Below are 11,981 nucleotides of genomic sequence, written 5' to 3'. Positions count from 1 at the left end.
GTCCAGCAATGCACAATCTATATCCAAAGTAAATATACTGTATGTTCTATGAGTCTTTTCGATATCTATCGATCGCATTACGTTTTTAACAATTACTGCAACAAATTTAGCACATTTGCCTTCTTCCCATAAAGCAAAGCTGGGGTTTTCAATCCCTGTACTCCTGGGCGATAACGTTCATAGAAGAAAATTAATAATGAAAAAAGCAAACTATATCACAGGACATCTTGCAAAGACGACTCTACATCGAATTTCTATGTATAACTGCTTTTTCTTTTAAATTTGCGATCTAGTTTGTGACTTGACTTGATCGAACTGTTCTATTCTTTACTTGACAACAGTTTATTTTACTCATCGGTCATATTTTAGTATAAATACCTGGGGTCAGCCATCCAAAGCAAACATGAAGAAGTGAAGTAGAGAGGTGATGAAGAGAGTGCAGGCAGGGGAAAGCAGGTGGAGATGAGTGTCACAAGTGTAAAGAGTGAAAGGGAAGATTTGCAAGATGGTAATGAGACCTGAGTGAAAGCTATGATATATGATTTGAAGATGGTGGTACTTTCAAAAAGACGTGAGACAAAATTAGAGAGGCAAGGCTGAGATGGTCTGGACATGCACAAAGGATGCTGAAGATGGAGATGAAGATGAAGACCACAGACAAGGCTTATAGATGGAGTGAAGGAGGACATGCAGAAGGTTGGTGTGACAGAGGAGGATGGTAGGGACAGGGTGAGATGAAGGCTGATGATCTGCTGTGGCGACAACTAAAGCAACCAAAAGAAGAAGAAAGGTCACATCAACCCATAAACAAATCTATTTGCTTGGCTGATGTATGAACTTTTTATTCACACATTAAAAGTGTCAGTAAAAACAAATATCCATTCAATCCTTATCCTGCTTATAACACTCATTTCTCATGTGATATCTCATGTTTTAACTCGTCGCTGTCACCTGTTTTTACAAAGTGCATTCTCATATTCACAGTTTTAAACATTCAAACTACACTAAGTAGTGTCCAGCTGGGACTCAGGAGGTTTAGTGGATTATCTAACAGTAGGTGGTTCAATCGCTGGCTCCTCGAGTGCACAAAGTGTCCTTGGGCAAAATACCGAACCCCACATTGCTCCTGATGCAGCCATCCAAGTGATATTTAGAATGTGCTGTATGAATGTGTCAGTGAGTGGGTGAATGAAGCTTGTAATAATTACTGTTCAAGTGTTGTATAAGTACCACTTCATTTACTATTCACCGAAAATGAAATGTACAATGAACGCAAGGCTGTATTCAGTCTGAATCTGTATTCACAACATGTGGGAGTAGCTCCACAGGGTCTTTAAGATGAATGAGGAAGGACACCTGCATTCCCTGTGACTTGTCCAATCCAATCGCATCCTGATCCACATGGCTTTGGATGTTGTCTTTCTCTAACTCTGATGGAAAGTGCTGTAAAGAAGCATGTGGTTGTGGAGAGGTTGGTGGCTGCTGACCCCTCAAAATGCGTGAACTACCAGGACTCAGGGAACAATCAGGCACCGGTCGACTTGCTGACACACAGGATCCATTGCGCTGTGGCACTGTGGCAATGGAAAAATTGTCTTCTCGAGGATCCAGCACAGCTAGTCACTGTCCACAGCATATAGTCTCTGTCCCCATTCTCCACCTGCCCACCTTCCTCTTTAGCTCTGCCTGCACCTGCACCCAAAGAGGATGATAACTTATTTAAGAATTAATGTTCTTTTTCATAAAGCTTCCTGCACTTTACATGTAAACTTAAAGCCCATTTGTTGTGATGTCATTAAAATTACTGTTTTTTAATTGTGATGTTGTCCCATCAGCCCTAAGAACAACGTCTCAACATTAAAAATATACACTTTTAAACCTGTGGTTTAAGTATTTTGTCTGTTATTTACAAAATCACTTATGGCTAATAGTTATTAGCACCTTCTGGGAAAGAAATGAAACAACAAACCTCTTTATTGCCAAAGCAGTAGAGCACAGCCACCAGAAATCCCTGGAGACACCAGTTCATAAAAATAGTCCAGTTTAGTTTGAGCAAGATGTTCTTTGCTTAATGAATCAATTAGAACACATCTAGGCAGCTTTTCTTTTTTTTTTTCCAGTGACACACATAAATTGATCAGCCACAACGTTGAAGTCTCTGACATGTGTTCAGAATTACAATGATCACGTTGTCACAGCTTTGGCCCCTCACCACCAGTGTACTCCCTGACTTCTCATGTAATGCTGTGTGGCAGAGAGAGGACTCAAAATGCAGGCTTAACTCAAAACTCAGCTTTAACACAGAGCAGAGCTGGAGGAAACTAACTGAACCACTAATGCTCCTGTCTGACTGACTGACTGACTGACAGTCACACACACAACATGAGAAGAAGTACGATGTCAACATGACAAAGAAGCAAGGGAGACTGAGGGCTTAAATACACAGAATAACGAGAGGATGGGCAACAGGTGGAAAGACAGCTGGAATCCAACTAATTAAACAGGAAGCAAAACTGAACATAATGCACATGAGACGAGGAACAGTCAAAGTAAAACAGGAAGTGACATACACAGTAAGACTCACAAGGACGTGAGCTTGACATTAGGACAGGGGATAAACAGACATGGAAATACATGACAGACCTGGGAGACAAAACACAGATTGGACATGAAAAAGGGAACATACATGATATAGAGCAGTAGCCAAAACTAGAAGATAACTAAAACTCAAAGAACATCAACAAACATAACAACTAAACATAACCATCTCAAAAGTCCAAACAAACTCAAAAACCTGAGCCAAAGACTCAGGACCACGACACGGAGGTGCCTCCCTCAGGTGAACAAAGCGTCCTGTCACACCATAAAAAAACTCCACTCAAGCATCTAGGGAAGCCTGATCATCAGAGGGGAAGTATCACGCACTTGGTTTTAACGTCATATCTGATCAGTGTGCCTGCAAAACCAGCGGTCACTCACAAGTTCTTGCCTACCTGAAAGGAACTGATAAAAAGTGTGAAGAACACTTTGATGTAGCGCAGAACGCCTGTCGTCTGCTCATCTGTAGCAAAGACGAAAATCACCTCATGAATTCCAAACAGAGGAATGAGGGTAAGAGTTGCCTTGGCGAGCCTAAAAAAATGCAAATAAAACAGATAGGTAACTTGTCCCACTGCAGAACTATGATCTGTCTATCTCTGATCCAGCTCACTAAACAAATGTTGAGAAAACTTGCCGAAATTTGTAATCGGTGTAATGAGTTGGGTTGCTGGCTCGCAATTTGGAAAATATGACCTTCAGGATCTTCGTGAAAATCAGAAAATTTATCTGTTGATCAGAAAATCATAATATGTATTGTTATTTATTCAGATGTATATCATGCAAAGTATTATGAGCCATGCAATATAAATGCAGACTTCTGGGACTATTTGCAGAAATCATCTTACAAGTGAAGCTAAAAGAACCGGGAAACGAATAATCCACCAGTAGTTCATGTTCTCATTGACAGCCCAACACCTAAAGAAAAAAAGGTAGATAGATGTCACCACCCCTTCTCCATAGTGCTCTGTCACATGAGGACACGTCTGCACACTTACTCTTTGTTTTCTTTCAACATCTTCGCCACCACCCAGGGAACAACGAACAACAGTGGAGTTCCTAATGTGAAAGCATCAGAGATCACCAGGTTCAGTACTGCAGGTTTCAAGAATAAGTTTAAGAATGAAATAGCATGCTGTGTGTATGTTTCCATGGTATCCATATTATAAAAGCTCTCCTGCTGATGCAGAGTGTGCTTCGTCCTTTGAGTGCTCAGGTAAAGGCAGCGCTAAAGAGGAGCAGAGGCGTCGTGGTGACACATTTCTATTATTCTGCAACATGTCAGCTTAAAGTACTGTCAAGATAAAGTGTTCTTTGACAAAAAGCAGATTTAACCCCTTGAATGTATGATTCTTTTTTTTTTTTACGAAGAGATGGAACTCACCCCAACCGAGATAGATGTAAAGTAGGTATTTGTTGCTGTCAATGAAGACTGAAGCAATAAGCACTGAGTACAGATAAATAGCTTCTCCGAAGAACCAATAATGATTGGCCAGGACACAGTACTGCATGATCACCTGTGCTATTCTGCAACCAACAGCAGCCTAAAAGAAATTGAAAAAAAAAAAACGTAAAAAATACAAATTGCATATCAAAGGTCTTTGCATGGCACTTGTAAAATTCCTAAAACTTGCTATTTGTCATAAAATAGTTTGCAAATTAGCCACCCATTTCCATGGGAGCGGTCTTTAAACATGCTTTATGTAATCATCTGAATGCACTAGCATCAAAGCAGTACGCCCTACACACTGATCTATTGCCAAATAATCTAAGTAAATAATTAGCAGTAAATTTCGAGACGTACCTGATGACTGAGCATCTCACTCACATCAGTCGGCTTCATGATTTCTCTTCCCCAGTGACGTTCCAACATTGTGTCTTTAACAATGACCGCTACAGCTCGCAGGATGAAGGACAGGAAGAGGTTAGCGTGAATGTAGTTTCTGGTGCAATGCAGTTTCCTGCCAAGGAACACAGAGTAATACAATTTCAAATTGCCTGGATTTAAAAACATGCTGTGGATTTAAAAAAATGATCTGACTCACAAAGGAACATAATTTACAACTATTGTGCTTTTAGATTCTTGGATTAAGGATCTTAGCAGCGGTCACTGAGTTAGGAAATAAAAGTTTCAGCATATGTGATGATCTGATGATCAGAATTGAGCAGACTTTTTACAAACTTTTTATGTTTTGTGGAGTTTTGTTTGACAGTATAGTAAAAAACAAGATTTCCACATCTATCACAGAGCTTACCTAAAGTTTAGAAGAATGATGAGAGCTGTTATAAGCGTGAAGAGGGACAAGGAATAGCCAACAGTGTACAGCATCCTGAAGCTCACCATTAACTGTTTGAACCACAGCTGTAAAGACAAATTTTCACTTTTATTAAGTCATAAAATTACTTAAAGTGAAGAGTGAAGAAAAGCCAAATCAGGAAGGGCCTCTGCTTTGTTTGCAGATAATAACTTTTGGCATTATCAGATGATTGTCATTCACCATATCAGGACGAGTTGAATACACCAGTGCTCTTGGAAGCAAGCCGTCCTGGCTTCTTTTCACTGCAGGCTTATAATTTTCTTAATGGAGCCATTTTGAATGAATGATTTGCCGGTTATTTTTGAGCCATGGGAAGCTTTCACAGTGACTCACACTCTTGCAGGGTGAAAGAAATGTGGCTGAAGTTGTAGTTTGAATGGGAGTGAAGGACTTGTGTACAAGCAGCTACTCTTCAAGCTTTATTGAAACTTTCAAAAGTACAAGACAAAATGGAAATGGAGACCGTTTGACTTCAAAGTAAACGTTTCGCCCTTTGAAACTCGTTGACTGCAGCACTGAGTGACAACTTTAACTTTTAACCTTTTGTGTTGCATTTTTTCACATTCTATTACTGCTTGGTTCGTAGTTAATGAGTATTTGTAGACAAGTGTGAAAAACTAGCGGGAGTCATTAGGAGGTTTTTGCTACTGTATCTTTTTTGCAGCCAGTTTCACTCAGCGAGAGCCAGCAATCACCAGGAACCACTGCCGTCCAGGCAGGGATTAAACCCTAGTGACGGGTGTTTCACATCCAGTAACACATCATACAGCTGAAGCCATATCGTTATGACATCATTTAAAAAAAAAAACTTCAGTGGAACAACATTTGATATTTTACACCGTGTGTTTATTTATTACACAAACGTTAACACAAAATGAAGCAATGTGTGAAAAATGAAGTACACAGAGTGATTGAGTAGCTTGTAGAACCACCTTTAGGAGCAATAAGTTCAAGTATTTGTTTCCTGTCTGACTTTATCAGCCCGTCTACAAAATTAGTCCAATTCACTGAGTTTTTGGCAAAACTGTGAAAAGGCAAATTTGCTGAAGCTTGGCTTAGCTTTTGATAAACAACGACATGTTGTAGTGTGTCATGTTTAGCAGGTCGTCATAGGTTGCATTTACCCAAGTTTTAAAAATAATTTTTTTTAGATGCAGTTTTTTCACATTGTAGTTTTTTCCAGCACTGAATGTTTTTTTTTTATATTCCTGTTTTTTCAGTGGCTAATGTGCATTTTGTAAAGGTATTTATGACTTTGGTGTATTCTTGTTTGTACAAAGAACTTGTGTAACCCCTTATGCTCTTGTACACAACTGTGTTATTATTAATATTATTAATAAAACAAGCCTAGAGGTGACTGTTGCTGTGATTAAATGCCATACAAATAGATACTTTATTGTTCCACAAGGCAAATTGTCAGGAATGAGTTGAGTTGTTTACTCATGGAGACCTGTGAGTGATAAGAAAGGACCACAGTTTTAACACACGCTGAGCACTAAACAAAAGAAACTACTATGTTTCCCCACAGAGGAAAACAAAAGAAAAAAAACTACTTTGTTGCCATACCTCCTGAGACGCAACCTCTTTTTCCTCCTCACATTGTGTCATATCCCTCCACACCTGTCCGTTGTCCTCTCTCTCCCAGTGGCCATCATATCCACATCGCCTACGCACAACACCCAGGGACACTGGATGAAACACAGTTAGTCCTTCAGTCACCACCTGTCTAGTACAAGTTAAGGGAAACTGGGGGCTCAAGCATGCAGAGGCAAGCTAAATCACTGCTCACAGAAAAGGACATAAAGATGCATAATGTTCATGATTGATGAACACGGGAAAAAAAACCTGACTTAAAGCTACTATATAAAAACCCAAAGTTTATTAGAAGAAGAAGAAGAAGAAGAAGAACCCAGATATGAACATGATGCAGAAACACTGCTGTGTTCTCTGGGCCAAAGTGCATTTTAAATGGAAAGCAGCAAAGTGTAAAACCGTTCTGTGGTCAAATGAATTGAAATAAAAAAAAATCGAAAATTATTTTTCATTGATGCAACTCATTTGGACTAAAGAGATTAGAAAACTATTTTTCTCCCAGTAACTGGTCTCCACAGTCCTCAGACGCTTATGGATTCTCGTTAAAAGAATGAGGATCGTATGAATGGCAAATGAAAATAAATATCGGCCCAGCCCAAGTTTTTTTTAGATTGTAGTATATTTTCTTGGTTTAAACATTTAAATTTTTTCCTGTGTTCTATGTGGAAAACATGGATTTATGAGATATGTAAATCATTTTGAATATCTCATAAATATTTACTATTTACAGAGAATCCAAACATTTGGTTTGTAGATGATCAGCATAACTTCTATTTGCAGTTGGCTTAGCTCTGACAAAACGTGCACCATCTCCTGTTTTCTAGTTAAGCTCTCTCTCTTAAGTGTGTGCTTTACTTTCATTTTAGTGTCAGCAGTGAGGATCAAAATGTACAATTAAATGTAAGATTGGTTATCCACAGCAGTGGACTGACCAGTAATAAGAAGAGACTGAAAGCTACTGAAAGGGAAAAAGGACAAACGGACAGACACAGACAGTTTTTTGTTGTTACCTTTGTCATACCAGGGCAGGTAGAAAGGGCATGAGATGTTGATCATAACACCAGCAGGAGTATCTGGCCAGCAGGCATACCTGTCAAACGTCCGGTTACAGAACAAGCCCGCTGGAAGGCCAAACAAAAAGAAACTTAGGAGAAAACCCCAGGTTTGATTTAACATTTCAATAACTCCTTTGCTATTCTATCACATATTGCCATATTGTCACGGCGAGTGAGATGAGCCGTGTGGAAAATAAAAGAGGATCCAAACGCAGGCACTTGTACAGGTGTGAGGGTGGTTTATTAAACACAAAAAGGAAATGGACAAACAGCGAACGGAGCAAAGACTAAACTAAACTGGGAACAAACTAACTACAGAACACAAACCTGGAGATGAATGAGAGCGGGCGGAAACAGATGATGGTTGACTGCAGGGAAACACACAGATGAAGCAGGATGGAAACACAGCTGGGAATAATCAACAAGACGAGACAGAGGTAAAACTGAACACACTCACATGAGACGCAGACCTTCACAATAAAACAGGAAACGAGAACACTACACCAAGACGCAGACCTGACACTGAGAGACAGACGGAATGACACACGGAGCCTGAACTAAACCAAACGTGAGATACAACCAAGAACAAATCCTTAAACATGAATAAACCGAAACATAGAATTCTAATAATAACAATCATTATAATAATACTCATAGTGCCCAAAACCACAACAAACATTCAAAAATAAACTAATCAATCAACACTCAAAATACTGGGTCGAAACTGACCCAGAACCGCGACACATATCTCCTCTACCACGCAGTTGCTTACTTTGAGGCAGTGACTCATTTCTTATCGTGTTGAAACAGTCTTCTTTGTACTGAACCCACTTTCGATAAGTCTCCTCCAGAACTTTAGCACTCACCTTTTCAACCTGTAATGAGATACATATAAAAACACTATTCAGAACATGATGTCAAAGAAGAGATCTCGCTCTATCATGATTTACTCGCTCTCAGGCTCAGACCTTCACTTTAAACCTTTTGTTTATGAAGGGCAACCAATCAGAACGAAAACTACTAAAACAGGGGATAACCTTAAAACCAGTAGAGCTAAACCGGCTTGTTTCATGAAGAGGATTAATTGAAGAGATGTATCAAAGTTAGATAATAAAAAAAACAGCCGTAGATATCCTCTTTGTCTATTTTCACTGGCTAACCTTAAGTGGGTGGAGGAACAGCAGGCAGGTCAGCACTATAAAGTTGTGAGTAACGTCCATCGCTGCAGACTTGTTCTTCTTTATCTGCAAAATTGAGAGGAGGCAGTGAAGTACAGTAATTGTGATGGATGGAAGTTGTTAGAAGTTGTTAGAAAGTGGTTAAGATCATAGGGTAAAAACATTTGAGAGAGTGATTTTTCATCCTTGAACTTCAATGGCCATATCTTTTCTAAAGCACTCCAGTAACCTCAAAATGGATCTGAGCTATTACAGCTCCAAAAGCACAGACTTTGTCCTGCAGTCCTGCACTCCTGGACATTTTCAATTCATTCAGTTTAATTCAACCAATTTTTCTCAAGTTTAATCGTTTCTGATGGTACTAAAATATAAAAATGGGGTGGCACATGGGAGGTCTAGCAAGATCTCCACTCTCTCCCACTCTTCCATCACTTCGATCTTCTCGTGTTCAAGTGTTTTCTGGACTTCCAACAATTTCTTCTTTGTATTTTTTACATTTCCTTCTTTGTCTAATGAATTCCTATTTTGCTCCTTTCAAGTGTTTTTGCATAATTCGCATCCTTTTTGCACTCAGCTCATCGAGTTCCTCCTTTTCGGGACCTCAGACCTTGCTGAGTTTCCCGATTGTCACCTTGTTCTTGTCTAGGTTGATGCACATATCTGCTCTTTCACCTACCAGCCTTTGCAAGGTTTGCTTAGCTCTTTACGCGTCCTGCTTAACTGAAAATTCTCAGCCTGTTTCGCTTTAAGGGCCTTTCGCAGCTCAGTCAGCTCATGATTCATAGTTTGTGGATCAGTGCTCAACAATCTTGTTGTAGTTCTTTGATAGTTAATTTTGGCCTTTTCACCGGGAAATGAAACTACCTCAGAAGTTCAAAGCAGTCAATACTTTTGTCCTCTGAAGTTGCCTACAGCAGAATGAGGTTTTGTTGCCAATACAGATACTTGTTCACAGATGTGTCGAGCAGATTTGTTCTGGTAGTCTGAAAAATGCTGAAACTAAGAGAGATCAGAGCTCTAACAAACATTTTAGCAGGTAATAAAAAAAAAAAATCTCAATCACAAGATTACTTCATTGTTAACACCGTGCACTCATTTAAAATCAGACCTATATATATACTTTTATACTGTATGTATTTTTTGTTTTGTTTTTAAATCTCATTATCAGTCTTTGACCAGACAGCAGTTTAAATTGTACAATAACCCTTGGAAAAAATGCTTTTCCTCTTTTGACTTTCTTAAATAAAATAATGCTGACTGGCGACCTGTCCAGAGTATACCCGCCTCTCTACCTCTGTGCTGTGTCACATGGCTAAAGGTTAACCCACTGGTGATTTCTGTCTCCTGGCAGGCGGCATTTCTGAATCATTCCCTGCAGCAGCGTGAAGCATCACATGGGGCTTGGTTTCTTTCTAACCTGCCCCATGTGGAGCTTCCTCTGGCCTGTCACTCACGTAGTGATAAAAAAAAATCCAAAGAAAACTACAACTTAAAGACAGAAATGCGATTCTTGTAAACAACTGGAGCCAGGGACTTGCTAAGTGTGGCCATGGTTACCTCAGGCTTGACTCACGGCACCTCTTTGGCCCCCCCACTCAACCAGTGGTGAAGGCGATTACGGAGTTAGGCACATACTCATTGAACTGGGGTCATGTGTAGTAAAATAGCAGTGTTGTATTTCTTTCTTTCTTTGGTTAGTTAAAATATCTTTCAGTGGTGTTTGTTCCCACGCATGGCAGTTTAACTGTAATAATCCTGTGAAATGTGCTGGCTATTTATCAAGTATAACTTAGGCAAACTGTGCATCTGAGAAGATTAACAGAAAAAAAATATTTGAACTAAACAGTGGAGGGAGAAAAAAAAGCATTTAGGGGACATAGCTATCCTCGCTGCCCTGATATCAGCAATCATCTCAGACAGACTCCACTATTAAAAAAAAAAACCTGTCTGCTTCCAGCTCTGCAAAAATAAACACTGCACAGCATTTCCCTCACAGGTGTTTCTTTCCAAGTGTGGGATCTCTACATGCTTGTTCCAGCTTTTTAAACCCCAATCCAACCCCAAACCAGATGAAAACTAACCTTCTAATATTGTGTGGTTTCACTGAAAGGACTGCTGTGTAGGGATGCACAGTAGCTGTGGGGTCTTCCCATTAAGATTAATGCATTTTAACATAGAATAAAACTATAAGAGCAAGAAACTCAAAGCATTTTAACAAGAAGAGAATGAAGGTGTGAAGTCTTAAGCACATCACACTTTTTATACGTGCAAAGACAATGCTTTTAAGCTGCACTAAATAAAAAATGAAGCTATAATTTTTCAAGAAAGCATGAACTTTTTTTCCCTCTGTTTTTCTTTTAAATCTGTCGATTTTTCAACCTCGGAAATTCCCTTAAAAACGCGACGCTACGTTAGTAAATAAAAATGGTTAATTGAGTCCTGCAGCATATTTGTGCAGAGTCCAAACACTTTCCTTTTATATAAAGAAATAATAACAGTATTTGGGGACATCTGTGGAACAGCTCTAACAGGTTATGGAAAACAAAGAAAACATGTATTTACTTACAGCTTTTACGTCCTTTGGAAATGAACTGCGCTGCTCTCAGATGCGCTGTGGAGATGTTTGGTCCTGAGCGTGTGTGAAAGAAACTGCAAGTTGAAGCTCCACGGAGTAATCCGTGATGCCCTGCCCACCATCTGCCTTTGAATACCGATTTCTCCTTTGGTGTTATTTTTAGAATATAGCTCTATGTTATTTTTCTCAAATTGTTTGAAAATTTTTAGTTTTCTTGCTGTCAAAGCATCCATTGATTAAATGTACATTAAGTGACACTATCAAATCTTTTTGAGTAGTATATTGTCTTAGTCATACCTAATTACATTTCTGTGTCTGTATTTTGCTCGATGATTAAAATCGAAGCATGGAGCAGGGGTGTGTCAAGAGTAGTGGCAGGGGTGGCAGTGGCCCCAATGATGCCTCCCCTACTTGTACAATACCGCCCCTCACCAGCAAACCAGAATCTGAGATTTATTAATTTTTTTCCAACTGGTTGATGTCAGAAAATAAACATTTTTTCCATAGTGACTGACAACTGCTGAGGGTGTCACTGACCGTGTCTCGGACGGGATGAACAAATGTTGAAATATTGCCATGTTATGCTGCTTTCTGCTTCTGCTACACTTTATTTTTGCAAACAAATATTGAGCTTTTGCCAAATCATTTATTTAAAAGCTTTAGT

The 11,981-nt window shown here is 39.3% G+C and overlaps 1 protein-coding gene across 1 annotated transcript; it reads right to left on the bottom strand.

The window, feature by feature from the left end:
• Window positions 1-826: 826 nt before the first annotated feature.
• LOC146381810 (glucagon receptor-like) lies at window positions 827-11,398 on the bottom strand. Its single transcript, XM_084937940.1, has 14 exons — window positions 11,309-11,398; window positions 8,725-8,808; window positions 8,337-8,439; window positions 7,520-7,630; window positions 6,483-6,604; window positions 4,854-4,960; window positions 4,403-4,559; window positions 3,983-4,142; window positions 3,597-3,657; window positions 3,447-3,516; window positions 3,236-3,327; window positions 2,994-3,132; window positions 1,970-2,011; window positions 827-1,692 (listed from the first exon to the last, which is right to left on the bottom strand). The coding sequence occupies exons 2-14, from the start codon at window positions 8,782-8,784 to the stop codon at window positions 1,621-1,623; spliced, it is 1,296 nt and encodes a 431-aa protein (XP_084794066.1). The 5' UTR covers window positions 8,785-8,808; window positions 11,309-11,398; the 3' UTR covers window positions 827-1,620.
• Between the last annotated feature and the right edge of the window lie 583 nt (window positions 11,399-11,981).

Source organism: Perissodus microlepis, chromosome 8, assembly GCF_051167445.1.
Source record: "Perissodus microlepis isolate ML-2025 ecotype Zambia chromosome 8, ASM5116744v1, whole genome shotgun sequence".
Lineage (NCBI taxonomy): Eukaryota > Metazoa > Chordata > Actinopteri > Cichliformes > Cichlidae > Perissodus > Perissodus microlepis.
Note: the sequence above shows the minus strand (reverse complement) of the source record. Positions and strands in the feature narration are given on the sequence as shown.

What these genes read in the sequence shown, in the direction of transcription:
- LOC146381810 (XM_084937940.1), bottom strand. Translation starts at nt 8,784, where the DNA reads ATGGACGTTACTCACAACTTTATAGTGCTGACCTGCCTGCTGTTCCTC. An exon ending in AAGAGGTTGCGTCTCAGGAG is followed by an intron (nt 4,961 to 6,482) that starts GTATGGCAACAA and finishes TTGTCTTTACAG; the next exon opens with CTGTGGTTCAAACAGTTAAT. An exon ending in TTACATCTATCTCGGTTGGG is followed by an intron (nt 3,658 to 3,982) that starts GTGAGTTCCATC and finishes CTTTCACATTAG; the next exon opens with GAACTCCACTGTTGTTCGTT.